We start from the raw sequence: 17161 nt of genomic DNA on the forward strand, positions 1-17161 counted from the left end.
AGACCATAGTCAGGAAATGCAATAGCATGTGACAATGGGAAGAAATGAAAAAGAAAAAAAAAATAAATAATAATAAAAAAAAAGCTTTCCAACGCTTTTGAGCTTCCAGCTCAATCAGTTTGGATCAAAACTCAGGACTGTTGAGATTTTGTGTGAATGAGTTCTCTATTGCTAAACAAAAACATGTGTGTGCTACAGTGTAAGACAGTTAAGTGGTAAACAGTATGTGGCTTTGCTTCCTCATTGATATTTCATTTGTACAGTACTAGCACTATAAAACCTCATTTTATGTACAAGGCCACTGTTGTCTCTATTCAAATACAGTGAAGAATTCTTTTCCAAAACACAAAGTCAGCTCCCTACTTCTCCTCCTTTCCAGAAAAGCTACTTGATAACTGTTCGCTACTCGGTGTCAAGTCTTGCTCCTTCTACAAGATTAGAATTTAAAGGAGTTGGGCAATTCTCCATGTTTATTGTCATCCAGTGATCCAGGCTAAAATTCTGTTCTTTATGACAGTTTTCCTTTGGGGAACTAATATCCTGAGAACTTAATTGTTAGGATAATAGTGGCAAATTCTCTTCTTTTTGTAAACACTTAAAATACAAATTAGCCATTTTTTTTTCAGGGCAGAGTATTTCAGGGCTCCTGTAGACACTAGGCAGAGCAGAGATTTCATCTTCACTTTCTCTCCCAGGATGTACACCATTTCTCATGGGGCCAATGCCTGTATTCACAGTCCATTTTAGCTACAAGTCACAGGACCACCAAACATGAGACTGTATCAGTGCAATATTTTAAACATATAACTTCTCTCTCTCTTTTGCAAGTTTGGTGATAGGTCCAACAGACCCAGGACCTTCAAGCCACAGAACACATAAGGCAGGAGGTGTCTAAGCACTTTCCTCTTGACCATTTCCATGACCAGACAGGGCCAGGTGTAAAATTCAGGTTTCTGTTTACATTTTCCTGAAAAGTATAGGATTTCTAGTTTGTGAGGACATTCCAAAGGGGACTCACTATTTCAGTAAACTCTTTCAGAGACAATTCTTTCTTTTATGGATCTTTTTTAACTTGAGGGTAACAATCTCACTAAGTACCATCACATAAATTCATTGAGAGAAAGTAGGTTTCTGCAGCAAGATTTGTCACTGTGAGCAGAACTCAAGATTGAAAGTTGGGGACTGACTAGGGACATGGCGGAAAGGTGGCTGCCTGCTTCCACAACTGATGGTCAGTGCAACTCGAGCAGTGTTTCATGGGGGGAGTTGCCACAGCAGTAGAATAGACTGTGAACCATTTACTTTATACTTAATGAAAAGTCTAATTGAGGCAATTTGGAATCTGTGAAATAGTTCTTATTTCCTGGATGCTCCATGGAAAAAAAACCCAATATTCTGAGTCCTTGATCAGGTTGGATCATAGAGCTGTGGTCTAGCCCATAAAGGGGAGAACTGGTAGGTTTAAAGGTCCATGACACTTCATGGTGAACAATACAAGGGCTTGGCATTCAAAAGCGACTCCTGCTTTGTTTTGCTACTGGAGCAGAAGTGGTCTATGAAATTCTTACTAGTTTAAAATATCTGCTAAAAATGACGAGAAACACGCTTGCCATCTTGGCCTCCAGCAGGAAATCCTGCACTTGATTAGGACAGATTCTGGCTGCCCCCCTATCCTTTCCCCAAGTAGGTTTCACATGCCCGAACCCCATCAATCGTAGGATCAGTGAGCAATGGGTAAAAACAAATGACACAACCTCCTTAAATGGTCTTGTCTTCTCTGGGTAGCTGGGACCCTGCTGGAAACAGTTTCCCCAATACTGCATCCCATTGCTTTTGTTTATCTATCCTTGCTGACATTTTCTTCAATTAGGAAACAATAGCTCCGTTCCAATGTACTGAGCAGAATTACTGAAACCAAGTCACGTGGCACCACGAGAGTGTGTTTTCAATTATTCACTCTGTCTTTTTTTGCCAGGCCTATGAAGAGGAACAGCCTTCTGCAGGAGTCAGGTTTGTCTGCCTCGCTGTTGTAAGTTCCTCCTTTTGAATTTTTATTTTAGGATTAGGTATTTTTTAATTTCTCTCTCTCTTTTTTTTTTTTTTTTTTTTTTTAACAGTAAATTCAACTCTCCAAGAGTGGCTTAATCTTTATTAGGAAACTTCCAAATCTCTAGCTCTTCCTACTGCCTGGAAATCCTATACACATCTGAAATAGTTCAGTGCTAATAGTACTGTTCAGTAATGAATCTGACAAAGATCATAAGATCTAGATTAAAGTGGGATGTAAGATATTGTGCTGTTAGCACTTGGTAATGTAAAACTCATCTAGTTCTTGCTAGTCAATACAAGTTCTATCTTTCCTACTGTCTGGTTAACAGCATTCAGTCTGGGAGCTACACCAAAGTATTTGCATCTTGTAAATGCTTGGTTCAGCATCCAACCAAAAATTTAAACCAAATGGGCACAGATCAAATCATGTATTTTGTTTGCAGAAGACAGACTGAGTTAGGGCTTTTTAGACTTAAAGCTGGAAAAATAAAGCTTGGGGAAAAAAAATAAAAAAAAAAAAAAAACAAAACAGAGAAGGAACATTTGGTTTGCATTACAAACCACAGACAACTTCCATCAGGCATGCTGGAGGTATAAGAATGGCAAAAGAAAATGACAAGCAGTGAGTGCACTGGAGAAAAAGATGAATGTTTTGGAGAACTGACTTTGAAGTAATTGTCCATGCCATCGATACCTTGAATTAAATTTGGTGGAAGATGGAAATCAATCATAAATCTTCTCTGACACTTGCAATATTGTTTTCTGTATAAAATAACTTTTCTGGATATTTTTATTGGAAAACTTATAGACTATGTTTTTGGTACCTCCTATATTTCTTCCACTTATGCAATCCTGAATCAGCAGCTCTGGAAAGGATGTTGCCTTAGTTAAGACTTGGGCTGTGAACTAATACTTCAGAGCAAGAACAAGTATTTAACTGGAAGTCTTCAGGTCTACTACATTTATTTTCACCTCAGCCACTGGCTTGCTTTAAGATATTAGGTAAGTCATTCAGGGTTAAACTTGGTCTTTGAGCTGATGGAGCTCTGTTGGGGGAGGGGAGGAGGAAACAGTTGATTCAGCAGGGCAAGAGAGACATTCTCTCTGCACAAGGTAAAATTCCTCAAAAGCATTGCATGGGGGTGGGATGGCAGAATGCACTTAAAGCAATGTTTCCTTCACTGTTTCAACAGGTACTTATATGTGTTCACTGCATCCCAGATACTTAGCATAGTCAGAGAGGCACCCCCTGGAGTATTTAGTACTAATGGCAGTGCTCCCTGTTTAAACTCAGCAGCTTTAGGCAGAGCAAGAAAGGACTACTGCATCTCTCCATCCTTCATTCTAGCATGCTGGTCTCCAGAGAGCTGTATTTTGACCATTAATCTATCAAGTCTTCTGCTTACCCATGTGCTTAATAGCTGTTTTCTAATTCTTTCTCTTTGGGGAAATAAGAGCAGTTAATGCTTGTGCATCATTGAAATCCTTGAACGAAAAGCTCTTTTTCTTATAATTTACCCCTGTAGGCACATTTGTTTAGGTCTGAATGTGCAGCTTGGGCTCATATCTGATGTTCTTATTGCTAGTGTCTAGTAGCAATCAGCAGAATCACAGAAGAAGCACTGATTCCTATCGCAGATTTTCAAGGGATGTGTATTCCAGACACCTTTAGCAAGTGCCTTGTTTTTTTTTTCCACTCAGGTTGCTGAGGATAGGTACTTGCAGAAGTTTCCCTCACCCTAGCCATCCTATTGCTTTTTAAACTCCACATTCTGGACTAAGGGGCAAGATTGCATTTTTACCTACCTTCAAACATACATGAAAAGCAATATCAAGCTCTACAAGATTAATTTCCTAATTCACTGGGGACATTAACAGGGTTTTCCCAACACAGAAATTGCAATTAGGTACATACATATAAAAGACAAAGCTTTAGGCTTACCAAAACACTTAAAAAGTATATATATATATATATTTCTTTTTTAAGAAAGAAATGAAGAAAATCTCCAAATCTTGAAAGCTTGAAAGTCTTTTCATATTAGTAGAGATAAGTGTCAGTCAGATTTTAACTAATCAACAAAAAAAGAAGCATACAAAGAATTGTAAACTTGTGATGCTGAATTATACCACCACCAACTACTTATTTCTGTTCTCAAAATTATAGTTCTAATATGACTCATAGCACTTTTCATCTCTGTACTTCAAAATGAATTATTACATAGAAGCTCTGAAAAGTAGGTTCTCTCAACAGTGCAGGAGGGAAGAGCAATCTTAGAGAAATAAGATTCCACGTCCCCCACAAAGCTCATGTGTTAAAGCTGAGCTCCATCTATATCGTACCTTTCCCCATTCCCTCTGACTACTGTGTCCTTACACTTGGGTTCAGATGTCCTTTTATTCAGCATGTGCTCTGTGTCAGAAGGGAGCGTGGCTGTGCTGTTGGGCAGTCCTCCATCCACATAGTGGCTACATTCAGCCATGGTTGCAAATCTTGTTATTCATACGAAGAGACACTGATAAAAGAAATAAGTACAACATTCTATGTACTGAAGGGAATAGAGAATACCGTAGCTCATTTTGACCCTGAAAGCTTCCCTCATGCCAGTGAGGGTAAAGGTGGGAGCCCAGTGACTTCAGTTCCAATGTTCCTATCCAATGGCTCCCCCACAGGAGCAGAGGGGATCCCAAAGACACACAGGAAGGGGCAGAAAACACACCATCTTTGTGGAATGTGACATGTTCTCTGGATACTTTCAGACTTGAACTTTGCCCTGGAATAGTGTCCTGCTGGGAAATCGAATGAGTTCCAATACTCAGGGGACAAGTTTCTAAAGTGTTAGGGATTTGGAAAAGAGACAACAGGGAGCAGAGCAATATTAGGATTGGTATGATGGGAAATACGTTATGACAGAAGGCTGCAGAAGCATTACCTATCAAAAATACCAGAAAGAACTGCATAAATAAACATCTTTTTTCCTTGGGAGATGAAGGGACCTCATTCCTGCTCCTCATTGCACTCCGAAAAAGCTGTGTACAAAGTTTTTTTCTTTTACAAATTCAAATGGCTTCAGATTCACACTGAATTGTGTATCTTTCCAGCAACACCATAAAAGTCCCTCAGACAGGTACTCAGTGGCATAGTGTTTATAGTCTGGTTTTGTTTCCTCGTTACTGGGAGGAGGAGGAAGAGAGTAGGGGAGGAAATAATACTGCAGATTTATTATAAGGTTGGCTTGGCTTTATGATATGAATGCGGCTTGGTCAGAACTTGCAGGCCTCTTTATTGTTGCAGTTGTAAAAATCATTTAGAAAATCTGCTGCCATTTATTTCTGTATCCCTAGTGGCATTTCAAGTACATAGTGCTTACATACCTACTTAATTCTGCATAGAAGCAGAAGAAAAGGCCAAAACAAACACAACAACCCAGTTTGGAGCACAATGTACAAACTTTTCTCTCAATAGTATACCTGAGAAGTGTTTTTCAAATTACATGGATCTTCAATTTTGTATATAACAACTACAGCATCTTTGATTTATGCAAATCCTTAAGTTTCAAGAGACATTTTTTCTGGAATGGCAGCATACATTATCAATTATGTACTGCAAAACCAATAAGAAAGTTCGTGTAATAAACATGATAATAAAAATTAAGTTAGAAAGTCAAAGTAATTAGTGTAGGCTTCCTCATGCTGAATTTTCAGCACTGACATACCTACCAAAATATTTCCAGAAAACTTTTTCTGAGAGAAAAAGCAAACAGTTTAACAAAGCTCCCCTTTGTTATCTTAACATGCTCATTACTTACAAAAGCTCCAACTTTTGCATATTTTGATTGAATAGTATTTCTTCAGTTTTCTTTTAATTTTGTATGCTGAATCATACATTGAAACAGATCATTTGTAATGGGACACTTTCTGATTGATATATTGGAGCTGTATTCCTTTATAGACTTCAATCCCTAATCAGATATTCACATCTTAAGTGCTTCACTGGATCTCTCTGTTACTGTTAAATGCACGGTCTTAAGTGAGGTCTGGTCTGCAAAGGTAGGAGTTTTATAGCAGCCTAGCATTCCTTACTCTCTCATGCCTAAGATGTACTTTTGCTAAACCACTTACAAATCAGATGTGCCAGGCAAGGAACTTAACATCAACAATTTGATTAATCTTTGAATTGCAGTTGTTTCATGAATCAAACTTGAGAAGGAGCTTCCTCTGTCCAAATAATATTAGGAGGATAGAGTAACGTTTTTAAAGTGTCTTCTTTTTCAATTTGGGATTTCAACATGCAAATTCAGCAGAAGCCCAAAGCAAGCAGCACAATGGAAACACGAAAAACATTTATTAAAAGCACTCCATTGCGCTTGCGTAGCATGGAAAGAGAATGAAAAGGTGAAGGAGAATTTAGTAGAGCACTGCACAGAAACAGAATTAGCAAGTCATAAGATATCACGTGGCTGTTAGCAGACTGAAAGGCTCTGTTGATTCGATTTATTCATTAGGGCTTTTCGGTAGCGTAGGTTATTAAGTGGAAGAAAGTGGGGTATATTACAACTTACTTTATATATTTCCTTTCCTGGAGGATATTTAGCATCAGAGAAGAGGAGAAAGTTTTTGAAACTACCATGCCTCATAAATGGGAGAATGATAAGAAAAAGGGCAGCACCACCAGCTCTCTGAAGATGGATCGAAAGAGCAATGCTGGGAACAGGAAGTCAAGAAAGTTTCGCTCCATTTCAAGATCACTTATACTTTGTAATGCCAAAACCAGTGACGACGGGTCAAGTCCTGATGAGAAATACCCTGATCCCTTTGAGATCAGCTGGGGTCAGGAGGACTTTGACTGCTGTCCTAGAACACAAGTGCCATGCACATCAGAGACAGAAGACAGCCCACCTGATCCTCCATGCGTGATCACCAGCACAGTCCGGTCCAAAGCTGCAGCAAACGAGAACTGCAACAACATGAGAAGAAAGTTACTCACTAAGGTAGGCAATTTGGTGCAGTATATTGTAATGTTTTCCACTGCAGCAGCTCCTAAATGGATTAATTCATACTTTGCAGGAGTACAAGATTGTACTTTGCTCTTTCAGAGAACTGTGAGCCTGCAGTGTTACTGCTCTGTATAAACAGCATGAAAATGTATTAGCTTCCCTGCTGTGTTGTTGCACTGCACTGATTGACGTTTTGCTGGAATCAGTGCCTGCTAGGCCACTCTTGGTGTATTCAGACTAGCACAGCTGGTGCTTTCTACCTGCAATATAGTATTCACTTCAAAATATAAAACTGCCACTATAGTAAAGTACATTTGTAAAGTGATGCCGGGAGGTCTCACAAACTGTTTAAGTAGGAATTATAGTAATACTAAGAAAGACACAGGAGATTCAGCAGGCAGATGTTCTTTCTCTCTGATTCAGGAAGGAGGTAGTGATGGTTCTAAAACCACCAGAAATAACACTTTTTCCTAGAGATGTAAGAAAGTCTTGACAGCCTCATATTACAACACTATTCTTTAATCAAGAAGTAACTATGTTAACCTGAATCTGAACAATTTTTTCAGTCTGAACAGTATATTTTAGATGCCTTTAGAAAGTTCCTTTTCAGGAATTATCTCAGTTTTCTGACAATCCTGAATTAGGAAAATATCCTATTTTTTCTACTTCCTCTCTGCCCATTGATGTGATGCATGAAAGGGACCTCACTGTAGGTATGACATCTTTTAGCAGTTTGTGTCCTCATGACACCTCCCTTATTATATGGGTTTTATCTGTGTGAATAGTAGTTAATGTGAAAGAACTGATTCTTTTGCTAAAATATTTCTTGTATTATTTATATTATTTTTACATACCTTCAATAGAAATTGGCTAAAACTAGACTTCTACATCTAAACACAGAGTAGCAGAATGCCACTGAAAATCAGAATCTTCCCTTACTCCTTGAATTTCTTGCTAATGACCACAGCCCGCAGCTCAATAATCTAAAGGCTGCAGCAATACAGAGTTCCGGATACGAGATGTTTCAGCCTCTGGCAAAGTCCCAACATAAGGACAAAACCAAGCCAACTTTCTATTACATTCTGACAGAAAACATAAATAGGTGACACTGACCCAAGTCCTAGAACACACTCAGTCACCTGAAAAACCATACCACCTCCTCCCTTTTGGAAATAGTCCATATGAACTCTGCTGATTTCCTCCAGTGACTGAAGAAGGAGCAGCTGCTGTGAAGTCCCCCCTCTTTTAACAAAGCTGAAGCACCTTTTCAGGCATATGTCAGCTGCCACAATCTATTTGCTTGCCTACCTCCAAATACACAGGGCTCCAATAGCTGTTGTGATCGATACCCATATGAAACTACTCAGTATCTTACTGCAGACTGTAAGTTTAGACCATTTGCTTTATAGCTGGCAAGCAGCTCAAATAGGGATCTGGGGAACAAAGCAAGTCTCATAAGTAATGCCATTGCAAATAAAATACAACTGCTAAGGGTATAAATCCACTCTTAGGCTTAGTGTCACTGAAGAGGATGGTTCAGGATCATGGATGAGTGTTGACATAAATTAGTCAGCAACTCAGTCTGTTGCAGCAGCATGTGGGTTGCTTTGTGCCACTGTCAAAAATAGGTACATTGAATTCCCTCTCCAGAGCTCTCATAGCAATATAAACCTTCTGAAATGCTATTCGCTAATCTTCCATACCTTTCAGAGTCACGGATCAGTGTGTGATTCTAAAAAGTCCTATCTCAGAATGCTAAATAAGATGAACTTTGGTAACAGCTACACTGACCTTATTCTGTACTACTGTTGCTGAGGCTTTGCCCTGTGGTATGAAATCAATGATCGCTATCTGCCATATGGCATGAGCCTATCAGGAAAATCTTCCTGTACCATGTGTCTTAGAGTGTTTAAGCTTAAATCCTCTCTCTTTCAGAAAGGAGTCAACAAGTATTTTTCAAGTCCCAGCATAACACTCGCTCTCCCCATGTGACACTTCAGAAATTCATGATGTGTGACTCAGAGCTGAAGGATCCTTGTCTTTGTTCAGGAAAATTGATTCCATTCTTTCTGTGGTGCTGCTGAGGATATTCCACTATTCTGCTTTCTAACGCCTTCAGCCCTAAAAGCATGACTCTGAAGGTGCTAATAACTCTCACAGAACTGAACCATTTTATTTTTGCTGTCACACTGTAAGGAGAGAAGAATGTTTGAAAGTGCTGCAGGATTTAATGTGCCTTGTGCATTTCTTCTCCAGAGCTAAGGGGGAACCTGGTACATCAGTATTCCAAATACTAATTCCTCTCTTCTGTTCAAAAAGCTTAAGTATCAAAGCTTAAGTATCTGAGACATACTCTCATGTATGGGATTCACCATAACCATGAGCCAGTGTTTCAGGACTTATGCATATGTATTAGAGGTGTTTTTTCCCGATTTCAAAATCTTTAGGATGCCAAAGAATGTTTCTGTGTCCCTCACTAACAGTCTGAGAAACTAGGTGCTATTTACAATAAGGAAATGAGAGCTAAGAGGAGGATTGAAGAGAGAGCATCTGTGCATCATGACATCAATTTCTTTCATTTCAGTCTACAATGGAAAATGTTGCTGTAGCCACTGAGGGAAGCACTGCAGCATGAGCACAACCTATATTAAACTACAGAGAATCACCACAAATACTTTGTTCTTACTGCACTACCTGTAGAAAAGACTTTGAGCTGGAACTCAGATCTTATTATACACAAGCGAATTTCAGAAGGCTAAAATTCTGATGATATAACAGGTAGAAGGAAATACGGTTGGGACAAGACCTAAATAGAAGCTCATCCACCATTATTGGGCAGTTCATTATATTTACGGCAAAAACCTCAGCGCTCCATCCATGTGAACTAAGCAGTTACCTCAGACATTTGGATGACCAGATGGCAATTCCCACCCTGCCAAGACACGGCCACTTTAGGTCACACAGGACTTTGTGTAACACTCCTTAGCTGTTATGTCCTACTTTAACCTCAGCCTATCCTACTGCCACAGATATCTACCTCACTTTCCTGCTGCAGTCCTATTTCCAGTAATTTTTTTTTCACAGAAAAGCCGCCACTGTGATGTACAGAGAATGGAATTAAACAGGAGACAGTCTGGGGAAGAGGAAATGGAGATGATAGAGAGAGTGTGGAATTGCAAAGGCAGGAAAAGAGAAAACAGTTGGTTATGGGATACTTTAAAGCAAGTGAGGAAAGAAGAAGTCAGGAGCACTTAAAGAATCATATCTGCAGCAAAGTACATCACCTAACTACTACCCATTTCCTGCCAAATGCCACATTCTTCCTTCTTGTCGTCTCTGTGTCCTCAGCATCTTCTGTGCATTGCATCAGCAGCTTCATTCATCTACCTGTTCTCAGCAGGAAGGCAGCTAGAGATGTTCCCACTAAGAACTATAATTTCATAAACTTCCCACCCATCTCTCTCCTTCTGCTTGGCTAATTGTACAAGAAAGCAGTAGAAGAGCACATCCAGGCAAAGAGAAGCTGTATCAAAATCTTAGAGCATGTAACAACTTTGCCTTGTGAGATAGCACCTGAGAAAATTCCCAGTCCAATCCATAAATCTATACATCCTCTTCAAAGGATCTCATTATATATTCTAAATAGCAAAGATTCCCCTCCCTCCCCCATCTCAAATGTATTGGCAGCAACTATGACAGCAGATGAACAGCCCTTTAATTCATTTGGTTTCTGTGTTCCAATGTTCACTCATATTGCCTATTGTTCACTGCATCTAGAGCACCCAAAATTACCTGGGTGTCATCTGTTCAGCCAGCTCCTGGACCACTTAGCTTCCAAGATGCGGTGTGCTTAGTCTGGTATGGGCAGAGCTGGAAAGTCAGTGTATCAGTGTATAAACAAGCAGATCTCTTTTATAGTTCACTTCTCACAGAATCAGCTATATTCAAGTGGCCTGAAAGGAAAACATAAAAACACTGTGAGCAGTGTCTGATACCCTGTGCACCAACACAGCAAACACTGGAAGATGCCCGTGCCTGCTCGTGTCACTACAAAGCCTGAAACTTTGTCAGCTGTAGGGAGAACACACAGGATTAGATAATATCAACTCCTTCAGAGAAGAGCAGTCTCTGCTGGGCTTGATTGCTGCTTCAAAAGCAGCATTTCATTACCTCTTCCTTGCACCAACAATGCCCTGGGAAGCATCAAGAGTTACCAGCCAGAGGGGGTAGTAGCAGTGCTGAAGTAACATCTAGAATACACTATAAGAGGGAACGGCTGACTCTTAACCAAAACTTTGGATCCAAGCTGATCCAACTGTATGGTTTCACTCAATTTTAGAGATTTTATTCTTGCTTCCTTTGGTCCCTGGCCCTCTGCTTGAAGGACAAAGGTAATTTTTCTCCCTTGGTCACCACAGAATATAATTTCATTAACTCACTTTTATGCAAGTACCAGTTAGCTGGCCCTTTGGTACCAGGACAAGTGTTACAGCAACAGACCATAAGGTCTCTAACATGAGCCTAAGGGCAGGATGAAAAAAACAAAGCCAAGAGAGGAGACTGCATTTATTTAGGCATTCATGTGTCCTACTCCTTTTTCCTACTTGTTCTCTCCTTTTGTCTTCCTGGCCTTCTTGCTTTTGTGACACTGGGGCCATGTTATCTCCAAAGTAAGTTGGGAAAGAGGTTGTTATGTTAAGACAGTGTGTGCTGCAAATTGTGTGCCAGGGCAAAGACTCACAGAAAAACATACCAAAGGCCAAATGATTGGTGGAAAAGTTCATCTGTAACATCTGATGTACTGAATCATCTGCCTTGGGCAGAACCTTAATCCCATGCCCTGCTTCTTGCATCATCCGAAGGGTTTCTAGCTTCTGCCATTTAATTAATTGCAAAGGGAATATGTTGCTGGGAAAATGAATTACATCTACTATAAATATTTTGGAAAGACCAAGGCATTGTCAGAGTCAGTGGAGTCATGTCAGTTTATGCCAGACACAGTTTATGCCAGACAGAATCTGGACTTCCATCTGCTAAAATTGATGCAGAAATAAAATGGTTATTGAAGAAAATCCCCAAAGACTGTGTTCTCTTAATGTTCCCCCTGGAAATCCCAGCCATTTCACAGTCAGGAGGGCAGAAAGCTAAATGTTTAAATTCATTATTGTACTGTTGTTAGATTATTTTTTGGTCTTTTTTTTTTTTCCAAACCAGCAGTCAATCACCTCATTGTCATACGCTTGGTTAGCTGAGTCAAAGACCTTACTTGAACTAGCCTTGTATAATACTTTACTTCATTTCAGACAATCTAACCACTGTGTTTTACGTTAAGAGCACACAAAAGTTTTTCAGTTTTCCACAGATGCCATGGTTACCCTTATTTCTAAACAACATCTGGAATTAGATGTTTTGAAACAGGACTGTAGGCTAGAAATGCCTAATGAAAGCACGAAGGGAAGAGAAATCTCTTAAATGGCAGATAGAAAAACATCCTCAAAAGCTTTGCATTTAGCATGACAAAAAAAAAAAAAAGAGGGGGGGAGCAGGAGAGCTGGCCTGGAAGCACAAATTACTTTTCCAGAACTAAACTCATGAAAACTTAATCTACTCTCACCTGTGACAAAATTGCATTCAAGAAGTCTCTTGAACTCAACCTTTACTCTTCATTGTGCAACCAAGCAGATTCAGTTTACAGACATATTTTGTTTTTCATGCACTCCTGAAGACTTTCTTCATTTTGTTTTAAAAGCCATGAGTGAATATTATAATGCAAATACAAGTTTCCTCAGAGCCTTGAAGGTGGCAAAAGCCTCTTATAAGCAGAGGGATTTTATTTACTTACAGTAAATATGTGTTTAAACATATGTCCTAATAAACACAAGGCAAGGCTGACCTAGAATCCACCTGCCAATTTTATTTTAGCAAATTTTCAGCATTCATTACATTCAGAGCTATAAATCTCTTTTCAGAACAAACGGAACACTTTAAAAAGGAGTAGGATGCAAAATAAATGCTGTCTTTACTCTTGGAACCATCAGCAGTATTTCTATGCATAAAATAATGAGACAGGAAATAAAAAATATTAAAGAACAAAACCCAAAGCAAATTGACTGCTGGCACATGAACTGGTCAAATGTTTATTTTTCTAAAGAACAGCTTTTATTAATTTTCTGTCATGTTGCAATAACTTGGATGTGAATGTAGTGATCTATATCCAGGACCCAAAAAAGTGCAAAAAAAGCGTAGATGCTGACAACATACAGGTATTTGCCACGTGTCCCTCCAGGCCCATAAAAACATTCTTTTTTAAAATGATTCACATAAATTAATTGCAGAAGGCGTTGACACACGGAGCTAATTTCAAATGTAGTGCAACTTGGTAAAATGACTACAGATTTAAACAAAAATTGTTCCCAAGATTTTTCTGCAGTGTACAACAGATTTAACCTCAAATTTCCTTCCGACTAGGTGCATACAACTTATTGACTTGGGAAAGAATACTCGTATCAGGTTTTACTTGGTGTCATTTCACATGTATGACCCAATACAATCCCTAATTTCCCGTCTGGCCTGTGCCACATTGTACAAAATAAAACTTCCCCAAAGGATTTATGTGGTACTGCAATGAAAAACTTCAGAGCCAAACCCATTGCACTTTGTGGTGTCCTGTGAAACTGATTAAAGCCCAAAAACTTCTGGGCAATTAATTATGAGGATTTTTATAAACACCATGAACAAGATTTAGGAAGGATATAAACATGACTGTGCTCTTAACAGAGAGGAGGTGGGGACAGTCTGAAAAGGCCCAACACTGAGCTAAAATCAAGAACAAAAAGAAGTGTGAACAGCTATGCAGATTTCTGTGTGCATTCCTGACCAGTATATATGAGAGGATACATAGCTATTTAAAGGGGGAAGTACGCAATAGTAAAGACTCCTAACAAGAGAAGTTGGCAAATCCAAATTTGGGCTCTGACTACAGAAAAAAAAAACAACCAAACAACAAACTTTTTTAAAAGACTGACTCTATAATACAATTATTCTTTCACCTCAACCCCAACCCATGATCAGCTGACATCCCAAAATACTTCGTGAACCAACAGAATAATTTCCTACCTTTACTATATATCTTACAGTTCTCGTGTTTTTCAACAACACTACTGCAAACTGTGAGTTTAATGGATGCTTCATGGACACAGAATCTGGCCTGTAATTTCTTACTGATACCTAAAACAAAGGACCAATGTAAACAAACGGAAAAGGTAGTTCACATATTTTGCTACTCAACATCTGAAATTTTAAGACATCTGAATTCTAATCTTTATTTTGTTATCACAACAAAAATTCCAAAACAGTGACACAAGATAAAAATGAGCACAATGTAGTCCTGATTTCAGTTATGTATTTCCCAAGATATTTACCTTGGGTGAAAAGTAAATATAGAATTCAAACAATCTGGTTTAAGATAGAATTCTGTCCATACTTATACACTTACCCATTACTCACTAGAAGCACTCTTCATGAATAGAAAAGTCTTCATAAAATTCAGACACTCCTCATTAGTGGTAGACAATCTGGAATGCAAACAAACGCACCGAGTGAGCAGGTCAGGCAATACAAGTATAGCCCTTAGCCATTACCTACTGAATTCAGCCTGCATTGAGCCTAGGGCTCCAAGTTAAATACTTCATTCATTCATAGGCTTAGATTTACTCTGGCAAGCTTCAGAATGGGAAACAGGCTTCAACAGTCAGCTCACAAGATAATGAACTTTATTGACATTGCTGTAAATTCAAAGTTTGTGTTTGCTGTCAGTCATGATGTGATGCATATTGATTTGTGGTCAAAGGACATAATGATTTTAGCCCTCAGAGCTGGATGAACTCTAACCCCTACTGATGGTGAAGAAGATGGTTACACAGCTTTCCTTGTGCTGATAAAGGACTACAGATTACTGGAAATAGTTCGTGCCACTCTGACCAGGGGACCTGGGAGCAATACAGACAGTTGACCACCGCTATGTCTTGTGGCCTGTCCTAACATATGAAATTTGCCTCCCCTTCAGAAATCTATACCTCAGTCATACAAATCTCTTGGGAACAAGCCTGGATCCAGGATACACTGAGAGCCCTCTTCACTTTGTGGAGTATGGAGAGGCTGGCGAGGGCAGAGGAGGTGGGTTCAGTTAGGAGCAGTATGAGTTAATACTTGAATTAGGAGATTTACTAAGCAAATGGAAAAGAAACTGCGTGCTAACTTTCCATTTTTTTTTTTGTCTCTTTTGTATTTTTAAACATACATGCATATGTGCTGCAGGAGCGTATTTCCTTGGTGAATGTGCTGTCCTCCACGTGCTGAGTCAATCCATTCCTTGTTTATTTACTCATATGACTTAAGACACTATTTATCTTTCTGTATGGCCATTTGTTAATGATTCATAACTCTGTTAAAAATGTGCTTGTAATTAGTCCTCCATATGCAACACACAGACTACAGAAACCTCAAATAGAGTAGACAAAGAATCTGCCACTTTTGCAGACCTCTCTGCTCCCCTGCCTCCTCTTAACAAGGCAGCAGCAGGGGTGGAGCTTCTAGGGTTTTGTATACACTTATTTTCCATTCAGACCTCTTCTGTTTTCCAGAGTATTTCCTTTTCTGACACATGTTTATTTTCCTCCCTTATAATAGTTAATGTAGACAAAATTTGTCCAGTTACTATGAAAAGTCTATTATCTGTTCTCTTCCCCTCTATGTAAGGGGGCACTTTATTCTGATACTTCCCTCTTGTACCCAGAAGCCACCGAAGCCTTTAGGAAAACAACTTTTTTTAAACACTGACTCAATAACACAATTATTCTTTCACAACTGCACAGTGCTAAAGGCCTGTTCCTGTTCTACTTGGAGGCAATCTGGTTCTAAGAACAAGAACACTTTCTGTATTTCTTAAAAAGGTTCAAGATAACTAAGTAACTTTTAACATCCTCGGTACATTTTCTTTCATGCAACCTTTCATCTTCTGAATAGGACAGCTGCATCTGCAGGCTATGTGCAACCACAGGGAACAGCAGCTCAGGAATAAAGCTCTCCAGGAGCCCGAAATGTGCATCTCTCTGGAAGGGGCTCACAGGCTGCCATGTGCCTGCTGGAACAGCAGCAAACAGGTACAGTACATGTGAAGTCAGCAGGCTTATTAGGGAACCATTTGTCTGCACATATTTTGCATGACCAGCTTTCTGTGACAAGCTATGCCTTGAAGCTTAGCTTCAGGGAAAGGCTGAGATGTTTGGAATCATTCCTTATACCACTTCCAGTTGAAGAGACAGGTTAAGATTTAGAAAAATAAAACTGCGAACATTCAGGGGTCTAATGCTTCTCAATTACACTAAGAAACAAAACCTGGAAGAATGAAAGACTATATGTAACATCAAGTTTTCAAATAGGTGCCCTATTAAAGGGCAATGTAGGATGTCACCAGCCTAGCAATGTAAGACAAAGTTCCTGACAGGGAATAAAACAACTTGTAGATGTAGGATGGTGAGAGAGGAGGAATATTTTGGTGAAACGTAAGCTGTATGTGGAAAGGCAGTCACTGATCACAAGGACTGAGCAGAAGAGGGCAGCAACAGGGAAAAATCCTAGCAGAGGGTGGGGTGTATCACACATCAAGACATCTCACAGCATGTGTTCCTTTCTTCTATTTTATTTTTTAAAGGGATGGATGTCTGAGCCCAAGGGATGACCTGTTAACACTAAATGGACAATCACTTAAAGATCTGTCCAGCAAGGAGGCTGAATCTCTCATTCACCCAACAACACAGCTGGTGAACATCATAATGGCTAGCAAAGTAAGTATTAAAGTTGTGGTCCCCTCCCACAAGCTGTGCGGTGACTTGAAATTAACTTGAGAGAGAGGGGGGATTTGTGCATCAGACGTTTGAAGAACATGTTTTTGCTCTTCCTGACAAAATCCCAAACCTCTTGTGGTCAGACTCTGGCGACTTTCAGCATAGCTTTGTTTCCCCAGATAAACAGAGGCTATGGAGGCCAAGCCCCTCTGAAATTCTAGCAAGAGCTGTATGACCCCTCCTTTTAGAAACACTTAGCTTGCCAATGTTAAT

The 17161-nt window shown here is 39.4% G+C and overlaps 1 protein-coding gene across 6 annotated transcripts in view; it reads left to right on the forward strand.

The window, feature by feature from the left end:
• IL16 (interleukin 16) overlaps nucleotides 1–17161 on the forward strand; it is a 49176-nt gene that overhangs the window by 11501 nt on the left and 20514 nt on the right. For 4 of the 6 annotated variants that reach the window (XM_065688277.1, XM_065688272.1, XM_065688274.1 and 1 more), the window contains 5 exons: nucleotides 1976–2010; nucleotides 2914–3051; nucleotides 6641–7037; nucleotides 16068–16204; nucleotides 16756–16888. In XM_065688277.1, the coding sequence (XP_065544349.1) occupies nucleotides 6675–7037; nucleotides 16068–16204; nucleotides 16756–16888 (633 nt within the window). In that variant the 5' untranslated portion in view covers nucleotides 1976–2010; nucleotides 2914–3051; nucleotides 6641–6674. Of the gene's footprint in view, nucleotides 1–1975; nucleotides 2011–2913; nucleotides 3052–6640; nucleotides 7038–15116; nucleotides 15219–16067; nucleotides 16205–16755; nucleotides 16889–17161 lie in introns of those variants that run through there. The other 2 variants (XM_065688275.1, XM_065688276.1) reach the window with 2 other exon arrangements.

Source organism: Lathamus discolor, chromosome 8 (assembly GCF_037157495.1).
Source record: "Lathamus discolor isolate bLatDis1 chromosome 8, bLatDis1.hap1, whole genome shotgun sequence".
Lineage (NCBI taxonomy): Eukaryota > Metazoa > Chordata > Aves > Psittaciformes > Psittacidae > Lathamus > Lathamus discolor.